This window comes from Nymphaea colorata, unplaced genomic scaffold (genome assembly GCF_008831285.2).
Source record: "Nymphaea colorata isolate Beijing-Zhang1983 unplaced genomic scaffold, ASM883128v2 scaffold0128, whole genome shotgun sequence".
Lineage (NCBI taxonomy): Eukaryota > Viridiplantae > Streptophyta > Magnoliopsida > Nymphaeales > Nymphaeaceae > Nymphaea > Nymphaea colorata.
In genome coordinates, this window is record NW_022204634.1 from 3,374 (window position 1) to 30,249 (window position 26,876).

At 45.2% G+C, this 26,876-nt stretch overlaps 3 protein-coding genes across 3 annotated transcripts; 2 read left to right on the plus strand and 1 right to left on the minus strand.

Annotated features, from left to right (window-relative positions):
- Positions 1 to 2,022: 2,022 nt before the first annotated feature.
- LOC116268125 (uncharacterized) lies at positions 2,023 to 4,564 on the minus strand. Its single transcript, XM_031649925.1, is given in 4 exon segments — positions 2,023 to 2,151; positions 2,154 to 2,351; positions 2,354 to 3,034; positions 4,439 to 4,564. Coding segments are annotated over 4 exon segments (1,134 nt in total).
- Positions 4,565 to 24,307: 19,743 nt separating this feature from the next.
- LOC116268126 (SNF1-related protein kinase catalytic subunit alpha KIN10) lies at positions 24,308 to 24,664 on the plus strand. The gene has a single exon (XM_031649926.1). The coding sequence runs from the start codon at positions 24,308 to 24,310 to the stop codon at positions 24,662 to 24,664; it is 357 nt and encodes a 118-aa protein (XP_031505786.1).
- A 51-nt stretch (positions 24,665 to 24,715) lies between these two features.
- Positions 24,716 to 25,069, plus strand: LOC116268127 (serine/threonine protein kinase OSK3). Its single transcript, XM_031649927.1, has one exon. The coding sequence runs from the start codon at positions 24,716 to 24,718 to the stop codon at positions 25,067 to 25,069; it is 354 nt and encodes a 117-aa protein (XP_031505787.1).
- The last annotated feature ends 1,807 nt before the right edge of the window (positions 25,070 to 26,876 follow it).

Genomic DNA, 26,876 nt, shown 5'->3' on the forward strand with positions numbered 1-26,876 from the left:
TCCTATCAAAGAGGAAGGTTTTCACATTGAACGTTTCAAACTGTTCGATTTCTCCCATTCTGAAGTCTACTCTGGTCTTATCGACGACGGGTTGGAGTTCTCCGTCTCCGAGGTGGCTTTAGTCGAAGTAATTGGATTCCTTGATGAGATCTTTCTCCTTGATCATGGCGGTGATCGAGAATTTCTTAAATTTTTTATCTTGAAATTCCTCTTGCTAAAACCCAGGGATTTGATTGCCGTTGACGGTTGAATTCAGCATCACTTTTTCTTCTTTTACTTTCACCAGATTTTCGTTCACTCTTACGGTGGTCTCCAATTTTTAGTTGTGGGCCGATTGGGTGAGCTTGATCGATCTGGTCTTTGACTTGTGCAATCTTTCCTCGGGGATGGCCTATCCCTTGTACCTGGAGAGGTAAGGGTCTTCGTTTTGGGCGGCTGTTCGCGAGGCTGCGTTTCTGTTGGATGGGGAAATGGGTGGTCCTTGGGATCTGTTGACGATTGATGCGGTCAGTTCGGCCTTGAGTTCACTGTTGTTGGGTCTTTATTGGGGGTTGCTCATTTTAAATATATTTTATATCCATCCATAGCCCATTCATCCATACTTATAGCACCCAACCACATTAATTCCCCTCTCAATCCCTCCAGCCAAACCCCTCCTGCCCTCCCCCCTGCGTTGTTATGTTTGATCATATGATAAATATAATTATCGGATGTTTGGTAAAAAACTTCGAGTGAAATCTTAGGTGGTGTAGTTGGGTTATATCTCTCCGTGGAAGTTGCAGCAAGAGACCAGCAGAAACGATCTCTAGATGTTCCTCAGCAAGAACCACCCGCACTAGTAGCTCTCTTCTCCCAAGTTTCGCTGGGGGCGGTCGGAGCCCATGACCTAAAAATACGCCAGGACTGTATTCTCGGCCTAGAAGAAGAGCGCAAGGACCATGGTCGCAAATCCGCTCTCCAACTTTAGCAAGACTCTAAAACGAAGTTATAATCGTAAATTTTATTCCCGATCCGCCTCCCTCCACAAACGCCACTCCCATCCCTAACGCAACTTCACCGAGGCTCGAGACCCCTACATCGAGAAGCAATTTTCGCCAAGCGGAGTCGGTAGACCCAAAAACCGAAGCTGATCACTTGGGAGATTCAGCGTAGATGGTCATTGGGAAAAGTGCAACGATGGATAAACACCGGGTATCGAGGGTGGAGCGACGGAAGAAGGAGTTTTTGCTGAAGAAGCAATCCTTTACGCAGGGGCTGCTGAGGAACGAGATCGTGAATCAGAAGGAGTTCATAATTTCCATATAGAATTGCCTTTTGGAGATGGAGAAAACAGAAAAAAATCAAACCTCTTCTAAGATCCTCACATCCACCATGAAAAAATTTCTAACTCATTACAAAAGATTGTGATTACTGCTACTCTCGTCTGTCTATAGTATTTGAACATTAGATTATGTGGGATGTGGATGTGGGAATGTTACGTTCAAAATTCGATCAAATGAGCTTTTTCTGGAGCACTTTCATCTTCATTTTCTTCTCCTCTCCGCCCTTGTTGGATGGACTGATCTTGGAGCTTTGCTTAGGGCTTTGCTTTGGACTTTTCCGGTAGAAATTTTGAGCAGGAGACGGTTTCTTCTATGGAGTATCCCCATAGTAATATTTGTATCTTTCCTTCTCCTTCTCCTATGCCTTCTTGGCAGTGATGGCAGCTGTGGTTGCCAAGAACTCCTTGCTTACTCTTTCGGTCTTGTCCTCCTTTTTCTTGAAGCAGTTGGCGGAGTTGGGATGTTATAAGGTTCGTTACAGTTGGAGATAATCCAAGGACTGTTTCTGGGAAGGCTTGTAGTTATCCAGGTCCACCAGCGCTCTCACTAGGGCGGAATTGCTCTCCTACATTGGCTTGTAGGTATAGCCGATGAATTATGGATTTTTTTTCTTGTTCTTTTGGGATTTCAGATCGGATGGCACCCACGGCTCCTCCTATTAGTAGGGGTCGAAGTTTTGAGTATCCCAACTGTTCTTCACCTACGGAATGTAGGGGGATTTGCGGTCACGCAATTTGTTCCACTGGATGCCTGCGAAAAAGGGATGGGCTTTTATCTCGTCGACACCGTTGATGCCCAAACGCTCTCTTGGATCCGCGACTAGCTTTCTGGATATTTTTAGAACTACCTAATGAGGTCTGCAGCTTGAGGACTGACCTTGGCATCCGAGGGTATTTGCAGATACTTCCTCCAGTTTTGTATTTTGAACCAGGTCTCTCTGGGTGTTTCCGAGGCGAAGGGCGGATACCCGACGAGCATTTCGAAGAGAATGACACCCATGGACCACCAGTCGACGGTTTCTGTGTATCCAACTGCATATTTTGAGAGCTACGTTTGCCTTGGACTTCGGGAGCAACGTAATCGGGCGTCCCTACTGCTGAGTATGCCAATTTTCTATTTCTTTTATGGAAGTCTTTTCCGAATTCTGCCTTTTCTTCTCGTTCATTGATCGGTTCTTCTTTTTTGATATTGTCCAGCAATCGTTTGGGTTTGATCTCTGTGTGTTTGCAGAGTCCGAAATCTGACAATTTGATGTGTCCGTTGGCATCGAGAAGAACGTTGTCGGGTTTTAGGTCCCTGTGTATATACTTCATCCTATGGACGGAGTCCAAGGCCATCAAGATCTGTGCGGTATAGAATTGCGCTTCTTCGTGGGTGAAGATATCCTTCTTCATGAGGAGGTTCATGAGGTCTCCACCGGGGAGGTACTCCATGACGAGGTAGAGATTGTCGGCATCTTGGAATGAGCATTTGAGGCCGACGACCCAGGGGTTGTTTTCTGAGTTTGCGAGTACGTTTCTTTCCTCGCGGGACTGCATCACTTTGTTCTTGAAGATCATTTCGCTTTTTTTTAGTTTTTTGACTGCGACGGGGTCATTGGACTTATTCCACTTGCAGAGTCTGACCTATCCGAAGGCGCCCTTGCCGATGACCCGTACCGGTTTGAAATCGAGTATGGTTATTTTCTTCCTTTCTTCTCTGAGTTGCTGGGCCTATTAGTGGTTGATCTGTTTTTTTAGTTCTCGTTGCTATAGCGAGCTGAGGCCCAGCGCCTGCATCTTCTGGTTCAGTTGCTACCAGTATTCCTTCTTCTGCTGCTACTGGTAGATCATCTTCGAGTAACGCTGCTCGATGAAGTTCTTCGCAGCCTATACCTTCTACCGAGTCGCCTTGGAAATTGGGGTCTATTTTGACATTTTTTTGAATATATATGTATATATGGATTTTGTTATATAGGGACACATAAAATAAAAGAACTTTCAAAAGGAACGGAAGGCAAATGGGAGAAAAGATAAAGGGTAAAAATGGGGGTTTTTTGGGGTTATTTTATGGGAAATATTATGATTGTATGATCAATTGGGGAACATTTTTCTCGATACTGCTAATTGTTCCTAAATCTTCTGGAGCGTGCTCCTAAAATCGTCGCTTTTGGTGATGCTGGGCGCGTAAGTCGGCACCTGCACGTAACTGCTCTCGTACACTCCCACCTCTTGCGGATAGGCAGGAACCGATATTACTGGTGGAGGCGGCCGTGACTATACGGCAATGCGGTATGGTTCTGGAGAGGGGTTTTAGAAGAGAGCCGGTGGAGCCTGCCATTGGGGAACTGGAAGGGGGGATTGGGGTATCCTCTAGTGGATGATCCTTGGATCCTCGTATACGATGGGTTGGAAATGCCTCGCCTCAACATAGAACGGCGCTTGCGTGGGAGGTTTGAGTATCTGTGCGCTTTTCCTCTCTCCAGCCTGCTGTTTCATCCAGGGCGGCAGTTCCCTGATTTAAAATCCTTACATATTGACGATGTGCTCGCGATACTTCTCCATCCACTAGAAAACAGCACTGCAGTTCAATCTGCCCTTGGGATCCACCTCCGTGAGGCCTAGGATCGCCTGTCTGAGCACCTCATCCACGTTGGAAGCTCTCTGGAGGGCCAGTCTCCGTTCGTCCAGTTTCTGGTAGTCGATCCTGAAGGCGGAGAGAGAGTAAAGATCGGTTGAATCTGTCAGTACCGCGCTGTCCAGCAAAGAAAGACCGATGGAGAAAGACTAGGCAAGGGATATGTCAGCCTTGGTTTAGGTTTGGCCGAAATGCAGGTCTCTGATTTCCTCGGGAGCAAGATAGGTGACCTCTTTCTCGAAGACAGTCTTCTGGTAGTTGTCCAATTAGTGAGGCCAGGAGTATTGGCATGCCACTTTGGCCTGTCCGTTATCATTGATAAAGACATTTCCGGGCTGCACGTCTCCAACTTTTTCTCCTCTTGCGTGCATGACCTTGCCGGCTTCCAGCAGGCTCAGTGCAAGGTACCACAGTTCTTCATTTTCGAACGGTTTGCCTGGTTGTCCTCTCCTGTTGGTGATTTAATCGCGAAGCAAAAAGGGGTAATTATCGAATTTTACCTGCATATCTTCTTGGCTACCTTGCAGATCCCATTGGCGCCGCACAGCTCCGTCCGTTTGAATTCGAAGCTGAGGGGAAGTAATAAGCAATCGTGGGCGAGCAGTGCTCTGAATCCTTTCTCCCATGCGACTAATTCATTCTCGTTGACCACTGGTACGGATATTTGGATGCTTTACCCTTGCTTATCGCTGAGTAAACGGGCCTGCTTGAATCGCGGATGGTCGATCACGCAACCGGAAGGCTAGGATTGCGCCTGGGCGGGTTGCTTCTGACCCATCTTTTGAAGTTATATAATGAAAACAAACGGAATCATCGGTTGGATCATTTGCAATAGAGGCATAATGGCAATCCTTCCCTTATGGAAAGGGGTGATCCAAGCATTTATTTGATGGTTTCTACACGGTTATCATCATAATTAGTTGAGTAGATGGTAGGTATGGAGGTGATGCAGGGAATCATTAATCATCCTGGTCGTCCCAGATCTCTTCGACGATGCTGGCGAGGTCTGCGAGGTTGATTTTTTTCTCGAAGGGTTGGTAGGGTCCTTTGGTGGAGATGATGATATCGTTGATCATGTCGCAGACCTCCATGGTGAGTTCCGAGGGCTTGTAGATGTCGGGGGAGTTGCTCGGGTAGGGCTTGGTCTTTTGGCGCCATTTCTCACGCTATTCGTACCACTTCGCCTAGTGCTACATTATATTTTAAATAAGAATGTAATGGGAGGCTCTTATACTCCGCAGATGAAAATGAAAGAGTAGTCATAACAAAAAATAAGAAATATATGGAATTGATGTATTGGGGTAATTGTGAGAAATTGATTGATTTTTTGGAAGAATCTTGGGAAACATATGCCGCAATAGGTCCGTTAATCTTTTGTATTTTTGTTATCCAATCTAAAATTTAAATAGTTTATCATACCATCCATCCCATTCATAGGCCATAATATAATCACCCAAACTGTAAAGATGCAATCGAGTGAAGTGATATACCTCGACGGGCAAAGCCTCTCCCTTTCCTCTCTGGACTCCATCGTGCGTGGGGGCAAGAAGATAGATCTTTCAAAGTAGACATGGAAATTGGTATAACGCAGCAGAGAGGCAATCGTCAATATGATGCAAGATCCCACCAAGGCGGTCTACGGCATCACGACAGGGTTCGGATCCTTTGCCAACGTGGCCATCAGTAGCGAGAATAGAAAGAAATTGCAAGTCAATTTGATCAGGTCACATGCCATCGGAGTCGGAAAACCAGTCCCGCTCGATATTGTACGCAGGATGATCGTGCTAAGGATCAATACGCTAGCCAAGGGAAGAAGTGGAATTCATCCTTAGAACTTGAGGAAATTCATCAATGCATTGAATGCTGATTTTCTTCCCTATATCCCCGAACAAGGAACCGTTGGGGCGTCGGGTGACTTGGCCCCTCTCTCGCATTTGGCTCTGGGGATGCTGGGAGAGGGATTGGCCTGGGACCACGAGAAGAAGGATTGGGCTGCTGCTGATACAGTCCTTGGGAAGTTAGGCCTTGTGAGGTTGGAATTGGCTGAAAAGGAGGGATTGGCTTTGATCAATGGCACTCAGTTCATGACTGCTTTCCTTGCCAATAGTTTGGTGAGAGCCTAGGCACTCTTTGACTCATCAGTTGTTCTTTACTCTCTAGCTACTGAGATATTCGGCATCGATCGATAGCTCTTCTCAGTAGAAAGCTAGTAATTCTACAAAGGGATCAATAGTTAATTGGCATCAATAATATCCAAAATAAGAGAGTTGACAGGTGGAGAGGAGGAATCACCGATGCACAAGCAGAGAGCCTTTGATTAGGATGCTCATTCTTTGCTGGACTGTCCTTAGGCGTTGGCGGGAGTGCGAAAAACATTGGATTTTTGTAAGAAAATAGTCCAAAATTAAATGAACAGTGCAACGGATAACCCCCTTGTCTACTTCAAGTAAGACGGATTCAAAGAGGACACCCTCGTCTCTGCTGGTAATTTCCATGGGTAATACGTGGCAAAGGCTGCAGATTTTTTGGGAGTTGCCTTGTTTACGCTTGGCAAGTTCAGCGAAGCAAGGATATAGCGATACATCAATGGCAAGATCTCGCGTCTGCATCCCTTCCTCATCCGAAACGGAGGCCTGAATAGCGGTTTCATGATCTCGCAATGTACCCCCTTCCACATATAGACACTTCAGCTGCCATTCTATCGGAAAGTAAGGTCTTGGTGAAGCCTGCCTCGGCGGATTCGATCGTTACTTCTGCTGGTCAGGAGGACCATGTATCTATGGGCGGCTACGCTGCCAGAAAGGCAATGACTTTGTTGGAAAATATGGCGAATATATGCGCAATTGAGTTGCTGATGGTGTTCAATGCTGCTGAGCAGTTGGGGACGTAGCCTGCACCCCTGCTCAAGAAGATCTTATCGAACGTAGGCAAGAAGATTACGCCGATGATTGAGGATAGATATTTCGCGCCGGATGTTTCCGAAGCTAGGGAGCTTGTCCTTTCAAACCTCACACAATGATAATACGCAAATCCTTTTCAAATTAGCAATAACGCCCATAAAACCTATCTTTTTCCTCCCTATTTATCGATCATAAACGCATCATATACTTATTCATATCACCGATATATATAATTCTTCTAAAATGAGCAGGCAGGTCAGGTCCCAAAAGGAGCTCAGCAAGATAATCTCCTCTTAGCGAAGGCTGAACAACGAGTATACCTTCCACCAGACATCCCACAGGCAGCAGATACTGAGAAAGGAGTACTCCATTCCGCAGTTCGTGCAAAACTTTAGCTGGAATAGTGATGGAACCATGCTCAGGTACCAATGATACGCATATACTCATCATTATATATCATTCACATATGAAGATGAAGTGCAGGAAGAGGGTTACGGAAAGGGGGGATGATGAATGATGATCCTTTGCTTGAAGTTTGGGGGTTTATGGAAAAGGAAATGAGAAATATAGTTGAAAATGTGGTATTGATGGTATACACATAACTCATATCACTTCTTGGCTGGCTATCCATTCCCTTGTGCATTTTCTCCATCTTGACTATTTTTCTTTGCGAAGATGGAGGCATAAAGCAGATCATATTTTTCCGCAAAATCATCATAGCATTCCTTTCTTTCATTTTCGAAATCGGCTGTGCTTTTCGTGAGTGACGATTTGATTTCGATGCATTGTTTAAGTTTCACCTATATTTTCAATCCCTCCTCGTAGAGTCTCTTATTGTTGTCCTTTGCGGTCCTCAGGGTGCGTTTGTAGCAAGTGTAATACTCGAGCATGGCGGAGCTGTCCATTTGTTATTGGATATTTGGTGTGATATACTGTTCGTAGCACTTGGCTAGTTGGGTGTAAATTGAGTGGAAATATTGGATGCGGGATGGTAGGTACTTGCTCTGTAATTATTATCTGAAGTTTTTGGTTTGGTTGTAGATGAATTAGGTTAGATTGCTTGCTCGTTTTTCTTGCATATATAAGAATCACAAATAAAATGATGAAATCATTCATGGGTCGATGCATGCGTTATTGATTTTTCTATCTTTTCCGATAAAATTGATGCACTTTTGCCCTCGTTTTCGGTGAGAAGACTTTCACCTTTATCTTTCCTTTCTTTTGCTTTTGATTTGATGATATTAATTGCCTATTTTTGCAGTTTAGCAAAAGGAAGTTCAATCATTATGGTTACAAGAAAGCCAAAGAACAGCGAAATGACCAAGATTCCAAGATATACAATAAAATTATCCAAGATATTGTAATACAAATTGTAGTTTCGACTGAGAGTGTAATGGTAAATCACCATCAAATGCACCAGATACGTACAGAAAGAGACCCTAGCGATGAAGTGAAAGGCCTTTGAGGTCAGGATAAGGTTGAAAAAGGAGTGACGATGGCCCAACATCGATGGAAGAATCGTCATTAGCATACCCAATAGAAAGAGTGGCTTTGAAAGACCCCAGTAGAATGAATGGGTTAGTTGAGACCATACGCAAGAACCTGATTGCTGGCATCGAGGAATAAAAGCTACGAATGACATCAAACCCATCCCCAGCCATTATATGCATATCCTCACACGCTTGTCAGCAAAAATGTTGTGCAATTTGCCAAAAAGTGATTGGCTTTCCTATTTTTCCTTCTTCGCCTCTATGTAAAATAATGATTACTTCGATACTCCATATAAAAAATGCCGACAAGCAAGCCAAAGAAATACGGCGTGCATCTTCCCCAAGGCTTCATATAGAGGTCCAGCATGAAATCTTCAAAATTGACAAACGCTCCCAAATCCGTGAATATCCTAACCTCATGGTTGTAGGTATAGGTGATATTGAAGATGGTGGAGCCGACCATGCTGGCAAGGGCGGTGGCGATGGAGGCTATCCTCGACCGTTGGTAGAGGAACAAGAGAAGGAGACTAAGGATGAAGAGTTGAAAATCGACTTGCAAGTACCATCCCCAGCCGAGACACATTTCCTGTCCCCTGTCGATCATATTAGCGACGAAGAGAACCTCCCTCCACATTGATCTGCACATCGACACGTCGGGGAAGGCCTTATTCCAAAACAGACCGCTACCTGTTTGCATGAATAGGGAATAGTAGAAGAACATAGCGAGGATATAGGCCGGCCATATGCGAAGCAATCTTTGGAGGATACCCATTCCAAAGGCTCCTAATCCGCTTGCTTTTTCTCGCATGAAGGCAAAAGCCAAGAAGAACCCACCCAGCATGAAGAAGATATCCACTGAGAGAAGGCCGGCTTCGACAAGAAGGAAGAACGGTTGGCTGACGACGGGGGTAATTGAAGTTAAATTGATTTCTCCAGCAGCCAAAGCAAAGGAAAACTAATGTCCGAAGACCACCCACATCATAGAAAGGGCTCTAATGCCATCCATGATATTGAGATCCTCTCCTTATCTGATCTTGAAATGCGATTCTAAGTTCCTAGCCACGTCAAAGGCATCCAAAATGATATGTTTTTCTTTCTTTTTTGTGGTAAAGTTGCGAATAGTCCCCCAAATGCCCATTATCGCTATAATCGAGAGCAATGCCATCGTGAAATAGGAAAGCCAGTCCATATCCACATGATAATCTGAGATATGTGAATCGATAGACAATACCTCAAAGGTAGAGTTCATAAATCCCATTATCTGGTCAATTCCACCAGCTATCTCCGTATCGCTACAACTCTTTGGCACGCAAATCCCCATAAATGCTCCACTATCGATCCCGCCGATTCCGAATTAGACAAGAGAGTATCTGAGGGCGGGATGGTCGATGCATTATTCGTAATTTCCTTTGAAGAAGGGCGACCGACCCGAAAAGAATACAATATCTTGAACGTACTGGGCAAGATCCACCGTGCACTGGTCCATTCAATATAATCTTTTATTAATGTTGATAGGTTGGGGAAGCGTTCATAAATTAAACCTTTATCGGCTTGCACCAAAAATAATTAGTAAGCAACATAATCAATCCTTCACCGGGGGATTAGAACTCACCTAATCCGTCGTAACTTCCGCTACGTCCTGGGTTCATTATCTTTTTCCATTTGTTCAACTTCCTCTTCATGAATTTTTGGAATTGCAGCCATGGGTTGAAGCAGATATATGCTACGAAGACTAAATTATGAAAAAGGTACGGGAGATGGCTCCGAAGAGGATTAGTCTGAGAAAGTAGACTAAGATTTTGGTGAATTTATCTGAGTGGTGGAAAAATGCAGGAGAGAAACCGATCTTGTTGGTACTGTAATCGATGAAAGTAACATATTACTCGAAAAAAGGCTCTCCGAGGATGATCTTGCCTGAGGGTGACAATCTAATCACAAATTAGATAAATAAATCTTCTGAGATAAGTATGAGAGTAGTGAAAGGAATGCTAATCTTTGCTTTTTGCATCAGTTTAAACGTAAGGGCCAGCATGATTCCCTATCTTTTCCTCTATAAGGCTTACCATTCACATCGATAGATACCACTATCATGCTTGATTTTGCAGGAAGCTGCAGTCTTCTCTTTGAGAGTGTTTGTGAGCCATGTGATGTGGTCCTAAGGGAGGAAGATGAAGCTGCTACTGGTGGTGAGGTAGATATCCTTGGCTGAGTTTAAAGTATTTTCATGGGGGTTTTGGTTTTGGTCGAAAATTTACTTTATGGATATTCCTGTGGAAAAGCAGGAAACTCCATCGTTGGGATTGTCCTTCATACCGACCCAGATGATATCCGACTGCTTAGTCTTAGCATTCTTGAGGGAAAGATCACCGATCGATATGGTTCCCTACTTCGAAAGAGGATGGAGGAAAATGGTGACTATCCGTCTGCCTGATTAACTATTTGCGAATATCTCCGAAAGCAGGCTTGAAGGTTATAAAGAGGATCTCAGGGATATGGCTCCATCGATCATAGAATTTACACTCTCTGACAATTTTTAAACCTTAACGATATTGGCATTCCTGATGGCTATTGTATCCTTCTACGGAGCTAAGAACAAGCTCAAGCCTATCAGCCTCGCCAGCTATCTGGTGCTCTTCGAATCTTTGGCATAAAATTAGGCATATTCTATTGTCTAAATTTCTCCAGATATGAAATCAGACGAACCGAGGATTGCCACATCTCTTTTATGCGTATTTTATCGTTGCCGGCCAAACAATCGAAACCTTACCCTAACATCTTTGAATTGATTCTCCGCCTCTTCTTTTTCTGAGCTCTGTATGATCCTGCATCCCTTGCCTCCACTGTGGCAATCCGGTGATTTCAGCCAGGACAAAGGAGTGGTGAGGTCAACAGCTACGTAATAGATGAGATCATCGATGAACAGATCCATGTGGTAGGTGATATCCTTCAGGTAACACAATTCGCTGAAGGTTGTATTGGAGCCTAATGATTATGAGGAACAATTGAACTGATGTTCACTGGTTGATGATCTCGTAAGGGAAAACTCTTTATAGGTCTATACCGAGTATAAACAGAAGAGGATGAGGAGAATGGTGGTGAGGTTTGGCCTGTGTGAGCTGGGCATCAACTTTGATTGATGTGATGTATAATAATGGAAAGGAGTTAAACAATTATCATGGTGTCATTTGTTGTATTTCTTTGTGAGGGGTTCTATCTTATGGACGAAGAAGACAGGAGGATCAAGGGTGCCTTCCATGAGGTTCTTCTTGAGTGTATCTCTTTTGCGAATTGCTCTATATAGTTATGCGGATTACTCTTCGAGGGTGATTTTGGTCCTTGGGGTATTGCGGACGCCTGCAGGGGGCGTATTTTCTTGATCTTCAATGTTTTATTTTTGCAGGGATTTGATTGGTTTCGATTTGGAGTTGGTCCCCGTGCAATTTCCCATCAGTTCGATCGAAAATGATTATATCTGAAGAAAATGATGGAAAAGAAAATAAAATTAATCATTTACTCACCTTTTGTAAGTCCAGCCCAAGAATGAAATACCCTATCTCAATCCTAAGAGCGGTTATCATATCGTTTACTTCATGCATTCGGGAACCACTTTATTTTCTTTCCTTTTTTCCTGCTTGGATGATCAATTTGATTGATGTTATTCGGCTGATTTGCGATGTTCTAAAGCTGTAATAAATTTGAACGGTGTATGTCCTTCAGCAAAAAGGCAGCGGAGATCATGCACACGCTCCAAACGGACTACGGTGATTTTAAAATCCCAATCTCCAAGAAGTAATCCAGGGCCACTGATAAACCCTGCAAGCATAGCTGCTCAGCAGTCGAGGTTAAGGTCACGCCCATTTCCACCAAAAAAGCCAATAGCAGAGAGGCCCTCTATTTCCAAACCCCCATCATCATATAGAAAAAAAATACACATACGCACCCGCATCCCCACCATGCCAGATCGGCAAGCGCGCAACGTACCTTCAAGACCAGTACAAGTCTCAAAAAGGTCTAACCATTCGTGCCGATAACCGTTCCCACACGTGATCGCAACAAGTTGAGGCTATAGTCGACGATGTAGACCTCACGTAGCAGAAATAAATAGATCTAGATTGTTCTCGATGGCGATGGGGATCAGGAGTGCATCAAGAAGCTTTTCAAAAAGGTGCACGCCCTAACTGCGGAACTGGCATAGAGTGAAAGGGAAAGAGTGAGAATGGGATTGGAATTGGCGCATCTAACCAAACGAGACCTTACTTGTCAAGATCACGAAAAAACTATCAACCGTCTATAGGGGGAAAAATATCGGTTAGAAGTATAAAACGAAGCCCTGCGAAAGGCTGCAGGAAAGGCGCCGAAAGAGACAGTGAAGGAAGTGGTGGTGTAAAGGCCAGTGTAGGTGAAAGTTGAAGTGCCGAAGTACATCCCAGGGCCGTAGAGAGTGATCGAGAAGATAGTCGAAGTGCCAAAGTATATCTAGATCTAGAAAAAAATCCCTTAGGTCATAGTAAAGGAGATAAAGGTTCCAGAAATCGTGGAGAAACATGTCTACGTGGATAAACCGGTCTACCATGAACCGATCATCGTCGATAAACCGGTATTTGTTGAAAAACCTATATACATTGATCGGCCAGTCGAAGTGGAGAAAAAGGTGGAAGTTCCAGTTGAGGTCCAAGTGGAAGTGCCGGTTTATGTTGACCGACCGATGATCGATGAGGATTGGCTGAGACGCTACCAGGAGCTGTAATAGGAGTTGGGAGGCCTGATGCACGAGAATCAGGCTCTCAAGGGGGAAAACCACAACCTGAGGGCCACTGTGGGAAAACTGCAGAGCAGTCTGGATGTCATGAACCACCACAACCGAGAAAAGAATAGAGAAATCTAGCTGCTGCTAGGCAATAGGGGAGATTACCTGCCTCCCAGGTAATAGCAAAGAGAGAGGAAGTATTCGGCTCTAGATCGGACCTCTTCGACGGTATCCCCACGCAGCCATATGCGATATCTATGAATATACCTTACCACCAGCAATCCCATTTATAATCTATTATAAAAATCATAGTTTCTTCATGAGTAAGTTCTCCAGGAGTACTTTTTGCCTAGTGACGAATTCTTTCGCACTGAACCTATCGAAGGAAGACCTTCTCATATCTCTTTCCTCCGTCCTGACTCTCTTGGTCAGTTACAATGGCTCAGCTGCTAGCTAGGTGTTGCTGGGGTGGGATTGCTTCTTGCGTATGAGGTAGGATTGTCCTTGTCTATCGTTTTTCAAGTGTTTCGGTATGGAGAATAATCGTTTCCTTGTGTACCAGTCATTGATCGTACTGTCCTCCACTCCGAACCGGTATTCTTTGAAATTGTTGATAAATTTCCCCTTGGAGCCAGTCAAGGTAGCCCGTGGGTCATGCCTGCTGGGACTGAGAGCATGGGTGGGGGAATGTTCGATGGGAACTGGGGGTGCCTGTTTGGCTAGTGTTTTTCTGACCATTTTGACCAGTTATTGCTGTCGAGTGAGGGAGAGATCCTCGGAAGAGCCATCGGAGTCGTTGAGAGAGCAGGTCTACTCTGGAGCATGGTCTTGGCTTATTGTCAACTGCCGAGGAAGGTCGATTTACTCAAGCTAGAGATCCTCCAAAAGCTTCATTTGCTCCTCGACCTTACCGTTGTCAGTTTTCGATTTTTCCCATACAAAATCTTCCTCTTCTGCACTTCGGATCAAGCTCATTGCCTATTCTAGCGCTGACACTTGGGGGACTTCTCTTTCCTCGCAATTATACTCATCGTAGACGTTGAGGATGATGCTGATCAAATCCTTTCCGAACTATTGCCAATCTTTTGCTTAGAATTGCATTTCCTTTCCCTTCTGCCCGTTTTTGCAGTACAAACCGAGAGAGTTTTAGCAGGTGAGGGAGAAAATTCCCTCCTGGACTTGAAAGTAGATGCGGGATGTTTATGCCTTGGTGCTGTCGACTCCTTGAACGCAGTGACTGCGCATGAAGTATCGGGATTTTGCCATTTAGCGCATGAGGGGACCTAAAGCGGTCTTAGGAGCGAAGACAGGATCCGGACCATACATGAAGCAGCCCGGAAGTATAGAGTGTCCATGTAGATCCAAAAACAGATCAACTTTTCCTCTTGTTTTGCATTCCTCTACCATTTTTTTCAATGCGTTGATTTCTGGGAAAAGATCAGGCGACCCCGTGAGAAAAAGTCTATTAAAATCCATGCCCATGGTTCCAGTCCGATAATTGCCCATACATACCCCCTAAACATTCAGCATCGGAACTATCTTCACGACCACTCTGAATTCCATGAGCAGTTATTGCAGGATGGGAGAGGAAACTATCTCCTTCAGCAAACCGTCTAAGACCCATGAAGCTGAAGATTCTCCAGGATGGGTACGCGTGTTGATGATCAAATACCGATGTTGTTTAGTTGTTGCTGTGCCGTTGATGGTTATTAGTGGCACTTATAGGCCAGTTAGGGTCTTGCAGAGGATTTCTTCTCTTATCTATACTTTGCTAACAGTGGGTGAGGTGAATACTTTTATCCTTTCTCTTAGGAAGGTGTATGAGTACGGTATGCAGGAAGCGATACAAAATTCTTCATTTTTTTGCAGCTAAATCTAAAAAGAAAGAAAATAATCCACTCTCTTCTGACCGTTCGTCCTTTTTCCGCGATCAGCATCCCTTCCGTAGCGAACATTACACCCAACCGCCTTCCACTCTCCTTATCCTTCCTCTCTTCTTTTGCCGTAGGGTTTCATCCCGATCTGAAAGAGTGACATTTTTTTTCGAAAGGAGTGCACAACCATTTTTACTTTCCTATTCTGGGCCGAAACGACGCTAAAATAAAACCACTGTCTATGTCCTCGGGTATTGGTATCGACTGCCATATATAGATGATACTCATTGGCTACTTTTACGACCTGTTCTAAGTTTCCGCTTTAAAACTTGCTCTCGAAGCGAAGCTCATCGCCACTGAGGGGAAGGGAGGGGCTTTCCTTTCTGGCGTTCCGCTAGATATACTGTTCTGCGGTTGCTAGCGGTTGGCTCTTGTAGATGAGTTGTCCCTGTGTGGGTCTGTACTATAGATCGTGGAATATGGGAATGCCTTCCTCTTTTTTTTCGAAGATGAGTGCGGCTCTTTTGACTTTCTCTGTGACGATGTTCCTTTGCGGGAGTGTGGTGGTGAGTTCTACGTGGCTATTGTTCTTGCGCGAGGGATTGCTGGGGAAGTTGGCGACGAAGGACCCCTTGCGTTTGTTTTTGGACCTGAAGGTTAGTTTCTTGCTGAGTGTGGTTATCTTTTCTTCTTCTTTTTCGGGCTGCTGTTCCAGGGGTTATTTTTTATCTCTCTGTGCGTCCCTTCTAAATTCAAATTTATTCTCATCGTTGAAGCTTTCAAACCCCTCCCAGTCGGGTTCGTGTGGGTCCATTATAGCTCGTAAATTATTATAAATCAAACTAAAAGATGTAAGCGAACTAGTAATTTATACTTCCTCATCCCTTCCCTTATTATTATTATCAAAGAATGGGCAATGCGCTTTGGACAGGAAAAAAAAAGAATAAGACTATCGAAGAGGAACGGAAGGGCCTGATGAGGAATATTGGAGGAGTGGTCAGCCTATGTAAGTGCGGGATGAAGTAGGCAGGATGGCCCTGGTTGATGAGGATTTGGGCAAGATTATCTGTGGAGATTTGGCCAACGTTTTGACGCTGATCTTGAGTAAGTTTTCTATAAAGAGAGGAGAATTATATCAGTGGGGAAGGATTCATCAGTTTGACTCTGAATCCCACCTTGAAATTGTCTAAACTGATCCTCGGTACAGAATCCAAGAAATCAGCTGAAAACGAATTGGGTGACGAATCGTTGAGATACCTTGCTGGCGCGCAGTGGCAATTGAAGGAGTTATAATTGAGTAAGGGTTTGAGGATGAAGACAGGAATCAAATAACGGGATACGGTCTGAAGTTTTTGAATAGATTGCCATTCAGGCAGCTCTAGTTGCTCAATTTGAGTAAGGGGATGTAGAAATAGACGAAAATTTCATATCTGATCGAGGGATAGCATAGCTTACTAAATGGGATTGCCCCAATCTTAAAATTCTCATGCTGTGTCATATTCGGATAATGTAGTTGCTAATGGATTCCATGACAATGCAATCGTATCGATCGTTCAATGGTATTTGCCCAAATTGGAGCAGCTTCAATTGGCTGCTAATTTCATCACGGGTCAGGGAATAATCCAGCTCATAAAATCCCAATTGAAATAATTAAAACAGCTACAATTGTGTATATTTCCGCATATTCTAAGACAGTTAATCCGTGGTCCATGGCGAAAAGGAGTTTATCATCGAGATCATCCGATTGCGATGGAGATAATGCGAGATATTCATTTGATCCACGATAATAATATGAAGTATAAAAATGAGTATCAGCAATTAGACCGATTCAGCAGAAGATTTGACCCGATGGGCTTTCGCTGCAGGACGTGCTTGCTCGACGGGATGTTGAGAATGTCCACGCTTCTACCCATTTGGCAGAGCATTCCTTGGTATTATGACCCTTGCCCTAGCGACATGAAAGAACCGTTACTCTCGTGCAGCGAAACCTAGTTGTTTTACAGCAGGTTGTTGACTGTTTTTATGGTTATGCATCCTCGGGGGTAAGTGTTGGTGATATCTTGGGAAGCGCATTGGGAATGCTGGCTATTGCCGTTGCTTCGGTTGACTTCGGTTCGACCGCGATGCAAGATGGGGTCCTTTGGGGGTGTGGGATTGTAGGACAGTTTATGGATGAGGTTGGGCTCGCTGCACTTGTTTTTCATGTGGGTGAGCATGGAGTTGTCGCAGGCCTGCTGGCTATCGGCTTCGGAATCCTCACAGGCGAAGTGGACGATGCTAGCCTTTGTGTATTTTCCTTATGCGATGTTGCGAGAGGTGTCCTAACAGCTATGCAAAGTCTGGGATTACTGTTGATAGAAATTTACGTATTTGTTCACTGTTGCCACCTTCTTCTCCAGTTTCTTCTTGTTGGTATTCTACTTCTGGTTCTGCTTGGTCATCTTCTCCTTCTCGTTGATAACGCTGTGAAAACCGCTCAGGGTGGGGGATTGAAGAAAGGCGTTCGGAAGAGGACTGAACCTGGCCCCATTGTTGCCCTTTGCTTCGGCAACTGCGTTCTATCTTTACCTTCTTAGACGTTGGGTTTGCAGTGATGAGAAATCGACGCCTTTGCCTGCCTTATTGGCGAGGTCTGACCTGCTCATCTTTGGGGATTCGCAGCCCTTGCCTCTCTCGCTCAGGTTCTTCAGGTCGGTTGATGAAAATTTTTTGGAATGCGTTTTAACGGTTCCCTAGGAGGGAAACTCTGAGGTTGGTTTCGAGTGGGAATAATCGCTATGGCTCAGAGGCCGTTGCGTTTCTCTCCTCCCGTCGTTTGCGATCATCTGCTGCTTGATAGCTCCAGATGAAGTGGACATCATTTCTTACTTCATCCGGCACGATTGAAAACTGGTCTGTGAGGTGAGCGGGGTGGAGGCGGGCGGTACCCACCTAGCCAGCGCGTCCTTTAGCGACGTCGGAAGGGTTAATTTGTATGCGTAAGCGTAGCTATTCACCAGCCTGCGTGAGTTTGGAAAATTCCAATTCTGGAGTCTGTATAAGAGTGGGGGTACATATCGCGTTCCATGAAGGATCTAAACTGTCGGCTGAAGTGCAAATACTCGGTATGGTTGCTTGCTAGAACTTCTACCAGCTCTAGCGCCTTTTTAATGATGGTCATTTCGCTGCTGGCGATGCACTGGGATATTTCTTCTCCCTTGATCTCCTCCAGTTCGTTGCTCTTGTAATCCCTATTGAACCAAATCCTCACCTCTCCTTCCACGGTGACGAAGCAGCACTCCAGTTCCGACCGGACTCTTCCGGCCTTGGCGAGGAGGACTTCGTAGCCGTTGAGCATGGCCTGCAGGACGTAGAGGGCTTCGCCGAGGGCCAACCTTTCGCGCAGTTCTGCCAGGGTGCAGGCGTACTGCTAGAAACTCATCAGCTACTCGGCACCGCCTTACTCGTCGCCGAGGCCGTAGAGCTCGGCGATGCTGAAGTGCTAGCTTTACTATGTCCGCCCCTGCAGGAACATTTGCAATCGCTCGCGATCTCGCACAGCTGACTGTAGCTGAAAGGAGACCCTACATATGTGCGCATTGAGTTTTGGGTCGGCCCTCCAGCGATAGAACTCGACTTGCCTTGCGAAGAAGTCTCGACTGGTGTAGCCCTCCAGGCCGGCTTTAGAACTGTTCTGACCCATTTTAGAAAATATACCATCGATGTAGGCTAAAAATTAAAACCCGACCGCTCCGCCCCAGACATACCGCACCAAAACCGCAACAGACACGCAAGTTGAGGAAATTAGCCATCCTATTATATTTTTTCTATTTTATGCCGAAGAAGGAAATTAGGTAGCATTGCACTACCAAAACCTCACCGCAGCGATCCCTATCCCCACTCTCGCTCACCAAAAAACAATCACGCTTGTCGGTCCTTTCCAACGGGGATATTCGCGCCCTGCAATCCGAATTGAGGACCCAGCAAGGATACTCTCTCACGGTATCATCGATACCCTATCTTTCCCTCTACTGCGACTATCACTCCCTCTTGAGAGCCATCCTGGCGAGGCATGAGCAGAGGAAGGCGCCGGGCAAGGCCTTCCTGCAGGAGTACAGTCGAATGCATTCTGAGGAGGCGGTCAGCAAATTGTACAATGTCTTCATGGATAAGTAGCACCAGATGCGGCGCAACAGCAAGGCCTATTCTCGATAGTGTCTGTTCGACTATTTCCAATTGTAGGGGTTTACGCAAGAGAAAATAGTATTCTTTCTCATGAGGAAGATCTTGCAGGGAAGGGCGAGGGGGGCGATCGCTTTGGAGTAGAGGAAGAAGAATAAGCGGACTGTTTTTCAGTACGATGAGAAGGAGAATAAATAGAAGGTGGTGATTGCGACGGAAAACAAGAACAAAACTCCTAGGTTCTAGTAGACCAAGATTTACTTCTCGATCCTTGCGTTGAAGGTGCTGCTGAAGGAAAAGGAACCCAACATGCAGCAAATCAATAGAAATTGCGAATAGATCAAGCACGGCCTTGAGGAGTATCTTCGCATGCTGAAGGTGAAACTCTAGCCGAAGTCGATCAAATCCACCAGGAGCTCCATCTTTCGGAGAGATGTGTAGAAATGAAGCGGATGGGATGGGGTGATATTCATTAATTATTCATTCATTCATTTGACACGAATAGACTAGTAAGCGAAACATCACAGGAGCATTTGCTTCATATCAGGCTGTTCGCTGGCAGTCGAGGTCCCATCTTCCTCTTTCTCAATCCTTTCCCTTTGCCTTCTCGACTACTCCTCTCCTTCCGGTGTTATCTTTTTCTTCAGAAAATTATCCTGGAACCAAAAGGCCAGGCCATTCATGATCACCGGCGCAACTATGATCACCAAGATCAGTTATAAGGTTTCGTAAGGTTGTATCCAACCGATGAGCACGCCAACTACAGAAACCAAGGGACCGCTGAGCAGAACTTCCAAGTAGAAGAGCAGAGTCTTCGAGACGACAACGATGATATTCCATATGATGAACTGGACGAACCAGTCGAAATAGCTAATCCTATATCGAATGAAAGATACGCGTAAATTGACTTTTTTTTGGTGATTTGGAAAGGTTTTAGTATCGTCAGGTTGGGATCATCCCCAGTGAAGCTTTTCTCCTCTTCATACGAGTCCAGGACTGCGTAGTAGTTGCCAGATTGGTATCTCGTGTAGTTTGGATACAGGATGGTCTTCTCGATGAGCCCCAGAGCGCCAACGCAGAGCAATACTCCAACGGTATTATCGAGTACGTTCGTGGTGAAGTACCAGATGCACGCATCGGAGGCCAGTTGCGATGAGAGTTGCATGGAGATGGCAACGTTGATGACATGCGCAAGGAATTGCGAGACTCCTTGTTTGGATGTATCCATGGACCATATCTTCCAGGCCCGCTTGGGGGACTCTGTGTAGCGTTTGTAGATGAGGACGCTGAAGGAGAGCGCGCCGAGGACGATTTGCACCATGATGCCTGCGAAGCCGATCAGTTGACACGACTCGATTGGTTCGCTATCGCTCATATATATAATGTTTAAACTCTTAGAATTCACCTGTAAGTAAAGAACAGAATGCGATAGTATAATTCAGATTGACAATTGGGTGGAGCATATATGATTATGTGGGACTATAGGGGGGAATAGGGAAAGAGGGAACGGAGAGGAATGGTGAGGTATGGTGGAGGGTGTGAATGCTTTGATGTTGTGAAAATAAATGATCATTCATTGAGTTTGGACTTGTTATCCTCGATGCATGAGCATGTAGAGTGGGATATCAAGGCAACTGATGTTGAGAAATGCAGCATGGCCCTAGTTTTCCTCCCAGGGGTGTTGTCTATCTTGGTATATCTGCTTGATGGTGTCACTTAAGTCCCTTTCTCGATTCTATTAAATAAGCCCATGATTACTCTTTCCAAGATGGCGCTATCGATATCGTGGTAGCTCCTCGCTACGGGATGCATGCTGAGTGGACGAGCTTACGGTATTTCCCGTCGATTCACAACGGGTGAGGAATGCTACGCCATGCTGGGGAACATGCTTGGAAAGCCCTATACCTGTTCTGCATTGTTGGGAAGGCTTTTATACGATTAGATGCCGGTGATGTTTGTGCTTGTTTTTCCTTTTAGGTTTGCCGAGGAGAGCGGGGAGATGAGGTTGTAGGACATTCGCAACTATGACGAATTACTTAGAATCAATTAAGACTTACAGGATGCGTCAAATAAGTATGCGAAAATCACGGATCAGAGAATCATGAATGGCCGAGACTGAACTCCTCGAAGACATTCACAAGTTCTTCTATTCTTTGCGAGGTGATGCCGAGGCGTTCCTTGGTGGGTATGGATTAATCGTTGACCATTTTTTGCATATCTGTCAAAATGCGTTGGAAGTAGAGGATGGACGCGTTGAATTGATGCGTTCTGCTATCGAGTTCCTCTTGCAATTTGCTGGCATTGTCCTTCCAACGAAGTCTGTTCCCCACGGCGTGGCCGATATCAAGGGTGTTTTGTTCGGTTATCGAAGCGGGAGAGTGAATGTAGGTGTCTGAGGCATCGGAGGCCAACTGCAGTGAATGTTGTGAGGAGGGTAATGCCTCTGAGATGTGTATGTTCTTCTTGATGAATCGAGGTTTGTAGGCCTAGCGATTGCTGATGGATTCGGGGGTGTGGGAATGGGAAGCTGTCTGTGCGGGTTTGGTCTTGGAGGGCAGGAGACGATTGGGATTGCGGTTCTCTTTTCGCATGTTTAAAATAACTGTTATTTATAATCGCAGATGTATAAGATATTGGTATAGAGCGACAGCGTTTGCTACCATAAACAGACACCCTTCAGAAAGATTGTACAAGGGGATGGGAAATTAGTCGAAAAAGAAACCTAGGGGAAGAGGTTACCCGTACTCAAAACACCGTAGATTCGAGGAAGGATCCATTTGTTCAAGCATTACCAATCCTAGCGTAAGGAGCAATAGTAATTAACGCCCAATCTATCAGCGAATAAGATATAGGTAAAGGCGCAAGTGTTGCTGGTGAGCCAGTTGGATAGGGCGGAGTTGAACCCGATCATGGAGCAGCTGTGTGAAAGATAGGAGCAAATCGATACACTGGATATCATCGGCTAGCCATAGGATGAACGGCATGTCAGTTTGGTCCTGTGTCTCAATTCCATCCTCGCTAGTGAAGAAATATACCAATTGGTTTTGTTCAATTTCCATGCCTTGCCTTTGTACCTGCAATAAACCATCTTTGCCATCATATCTGTGGATGGAAATAGTGGAAGGGACTGTATAGCTTTGGCCAATCCTGACCTCAAGGATAGCAAGGAACAGGAAAGCTTTGTCTTGCATCAGAAGTGGATTTAATTACCACGATGCATGGACTGCCTGTAAAGATTGGAATACGACCTCACTGGCATATCATCAGCCTTATAGCTGGGCAAGCCAAGGCCAAGATTGAATCCCTGTCTTACCTGTCTCACTCTTTCCGAAAAAAAGCAAACATCATGTGCTCTCTGTGGCTCCTCGTAGGATAACTGGATCTGTATGGTCTGCAGTCGGATCGGTTGCGGTCGGTATAAAAACGCAGACGCTTTCAAGCATTTCATAAAAGAGGGGCATATCATCACCATGGACCTAGAATCGCAAAGAGTGTGGAACTATCTGGCTGATTGCTTCTCGCATAGGGTGATCCCTCTCCAGAAGCAGGAAATCACTTTGAAGTTTCCTGAGGTCGGTCAGAGGAGCGATAGATATGAGTAGTCCTTAGAAGGAGCCTTTTGGGAGTATTGTTCAGTTGTTTCTGAGGAGTTATAAAGGCAGAGAACTTTTTACTAGCGGCAAAAGAATGAAGAGGAGGACTTATTCAGGAGGGAATTGGCAAAGACGTAGGCTTTGTGCGAGTAGGCAAGGAAGGAATTGAAGGAAAGGGAGGAGGCTTTGAAGAAATTGAACAAAAAGAATAAGAAGATAGAGAAGAGACTGGAGGAGGTTAGGTAGTCTTGCAAGATATAGCGATAAATATTGTCCAATTACTAGCAGACCATCCGATAAGAGGCAAAATAGCCATCGATGGCAGAGATATAGCAAAACAGTGAAAAAATACAATAGAAATTGAAGATCCTGCAAGGTTTGGATTCATAAATCGATTCCATTCTGCTAAAGTTGACATAATCGTGATTTTAATTCAATAGATACCAACCATATCCATCACAATCAATGATAATCACCATCACCACCACCATCAGAATAGCCAAGCCTTTTTGTACACTTTGATTTCCACATCATTGCGATGCTATATCAATTCCTCCAAAAACCTGCAATAATCCTAACTTTACTCGGTAGATGTGACTTGGTAGCTGGTGTATATGGCTATCGACCGAAGGTATGGCAGTTTTATGAAGGAATCCACCACTGCCAGTTGGAAATCGCTATCGTCCACGTCCCACCTACATGCTCGAACATATACACGCAATATATCTCCACCGCTTAGAGATCCTTCAACGATTATGAAGTGCCGATGAGGTTCGTGAACTGCAATTCTAAATACCATAGATTTTACTTTGTGAGACATCGTTTTCATCCTGTATAGTGCATATCTAACATCAACTGCATCTAATAATGATTACTGTATTTAAGTCTCAATTTTTTGGGTCGGTTGGCCAGGTTGGCCAATTTGGTATTGAGTTCTTTCAGGGTTTCTTAATAGATTTCATAGAATCTATATGCGTTTTCGGCTGGATCCTTCCACCTGAATTCGGGCAGGTTCAGAAGCGTCATGTTGAGATTGGTTGCCAATTTTTCCTTCTCTGCTATGAGATAGTTCCGCAGGTGCGTGAAATGGCCGTCCTCGTAATCGTAGCTCTTGATGAGTTTGGGAATGATGACCGCTACTTGTTCACAACTGAATTCTTCGTAATTTTCCTATACTAATAGTTCTATCAATTTCCGATCATCCTCCTGGAAGATGAGATCATCGAAGACGAAGTGATCGATAGAGTCGTGGACCTATATCCCTTCGGGTGTACTTGGGTGAACAATCTTTCGACTTCTTTCCTGGCGATGGTGAAATACTCGTAGACCATTTTCTTGAGGTACGCTCTTTTTTCATTGGCGGAGTTGAGGTACTGGCTGACGATCAGTCGTATCTGTTCGAGGGTGAGGACATTATGCGCGCGCTCGTTTTCCTCGTGGTGGCTGATACACCCCTTGACCTCGCAGATGGTGGCCCTGTTGGGACAGGTGAGGCAACTGCCCAGCTGGACCACCCTACTCCTGTGGATGTGGCAGAGCGTTTGCTTGTCCTTGGGATGGCGGAGCAGCATTGATGGATTTGTTATATATAATAGGATTCAAATATGTCCGATGGGAGTGGAAAGGGGACTCGCGGGGAGGCGGAGGGACGCATAGGGGACTACTTGGTGGGTCGCACCATCGGCGAGGGTACTTTCAACAAGGTGAAAATCGCCCGCCACCTCCACTCGCAGGAACAAGTCGCCATCAAACTCATCGACAAGTCCAAGATAGTCTCTCCCGCCGACCGGCAGAGGCTGGCCAAGGAGCTCAAGATCCTCAGGAAGGTCCGCCATCCCAACATCATACAATTGCTGGAGATCTTGGAAGACAGTCGGTACTATTACCTGGTCACCGAGTACGCATCGAGAGGGGAATTGTTCGATCACATAGTTTCAAGAGAAAAATTATCGGAGTTTTAGGCGGCCAAGTTCCTGCAGCAGTTGGTGGGGGCCGTGTAGTACCTGCAGGAGATGGGAGTGGTCCACAGGGACCTGAAGCCTGAGAACGTGCTGTTGGATTATAAGTTCAACGTGAAGTTGATCGATTTCGGCCTCAGCAATATCTTCGCGAAGGGAGAGACCCTGAGCACCGCCTGTGGCAGTCCCTGCTATGCTGCTCCCGAGATGCTCACTGGGCAGCCGTACGACCCGCTTAAGGTGGATCTTTGGAGCGCTGGAGTGGTCCTCTACGCTATGTGCTTCGGCTATCTTCCCTTTGACAATCCTGATTCCTCTGAATTGTACCGAATCATCAGGGAAGGAGTGTACGAAGTCCCGTCGCATGCCAGCGAGGCACTCACGGATCTCTTGAGCAAGATTCTCTAGGTGGATCCACTGAAGAGAGCAACAGTCGAGCAGATACGCACTCACCCCTTTTGCACTTTCTCTCCCAGTGCTAAGGTATCAGGCATTATTCCTGGCCTCTCCATCATTCCCTTCTAGGCCTATCTCTAATCCCAGATGCGAGAAATCCCCTTGGACACTCACTAGCTTGCCGGGCAAATCGCCAACAACAAGCACACCCACCTCACTGCCACTTACTACCTCCTCTTGCAGCAGTGGCTTAGGCAGAAGAATGAAAGCGTGGTCGGTTACTACGCCAGCAAGGATGCGTTGATCAATCGGCATCGAGTGGTGGAGAGGGTGAAGGAGATGTACGAGAGGAGGCTTACCATTAGACTGGAGGAATTGTCGAAGAGTAGAAAGCAAAAGATAGGTCAAAATAGTGAGAATAAAAAACGGAGTAAAACCTCATAGAAGAAGAAACTGAAGACTGGTATTGAGAGTGGATCTAAGTTCCACTCCAAGGAGATATACCTTAGTCCATAGAAGCGAAAGAAGATAGATTTCAGGCACAGCAGCAGTTCTAAATCTCACCCTAAGGATACCAAAAAAAGGAAGAAATTGTCAAGGAATTGAATGGATGTGATTATTTTCGAGTCAATTCTGATCTCTGTATATAGCACACATACCAGCGAAAATAATATAAAAAGATCATTATAGGGCAAGTGGGATGTGGTATTCCGTTGGATTGCCCTAGTCAATAGTAAGATCAATCAATACGATTACTTTTATTCTTCGCCTTTAGACATAATCCCTTCCTTTTCTCTAAAATCCACTCCTATTTTCTCGGCTGCAATCTCCCTCAACGATCCTCTGCCACCACTCCTTCCCATCTCTCCTTCTACTGCAATTCAGACTCGCATTGGGTGCGTTTTCCCTTCTGGCACCAGCCTGACCTCCGCAAATCAACTGCAAAAGCTCCTCATCGCTCTCGTACGCCCTGCTCTGCTATTCGTTTGCCCTTTGCTGGGAGGAAATGGCTGAGATCTCCAGTCCGTTATTGTCCGAGAAGATCTGAAGGCATTCTGGTTAGATTTGCATGGCAGGAGGAGCGGCCTCGTTGGTGAAGTTGTCCTCGCTGTGTTCTTCCTGGAAGTTGTCTCCTTCGAAGCACATTAGAAACCTTTGTTTTTTCATTTTTTTGCTAAATCGTCCCATTTTCGCGGATCCACTTTTCCAGCAATATTCTTGCAGGTTCTTGCGTCGATTCAAAGACTCGTCCCGCATGAAGCTGCCGAAGCTTTTCCGTTTTTTTCTTCTTCGATTGTTGGAAAGTCTGGAGCGTGACTTATGTATGGTGGAAATGGAGTCGGTGCTGTGCTGTGGGTGGATGAGTTTTGTGAATTTTTTGGGGATTTCTTGCAGGAAGTTCCAGAGGGATTCGATTAGGTATTTCATGATTGGTTGCGGGACACTGTTAATTATTTATAATCGCTTGTATTTAGTCGGCAAGTGAACAGATCTATAAACATGCTGATAACATACCGGCAGAGAGGGGGAAGAGAGGGACGGAAAGAATGGATGGATTGAGAGGAATTGAGGAGAATGATGGAAAGGTGAGTAGTATTAGCATTTTTAGAACATAGTTGAAAATATCTATTGTGGTAATCATATTAATTTAATTTGCCTTCCCTCCATAATTTTCTCTTTTTTCCCCTCCATTCCTCCCATCCTCTTCCTTTCTTTCGTTTGTATGATCGGTAATGGTCCGAACGCTTTCCCTTAATTCTCTCTCTAAATAATCCCCTATAAAATCTAAGCAAATGAAGAAAGCTTCAAACTACGCATT

Excerpts from the sequence above, each read along its gene's own strand:
- LOC116268126 (XM_031649926.1), top strand. The coding sequence starts at position 24,308 with ATGTCCGATGGGAGTGGAAAGGGGACTCGCGGGGAGGCGGAGGGACGC.
- LOC116268127 (XM_031649927.1), top strand. The coding sequence starts at position 24,716 with ATGGGAGTGGTCCACAGGGACCTGAAGCCTGAGAACGTGCTGTTGGAT.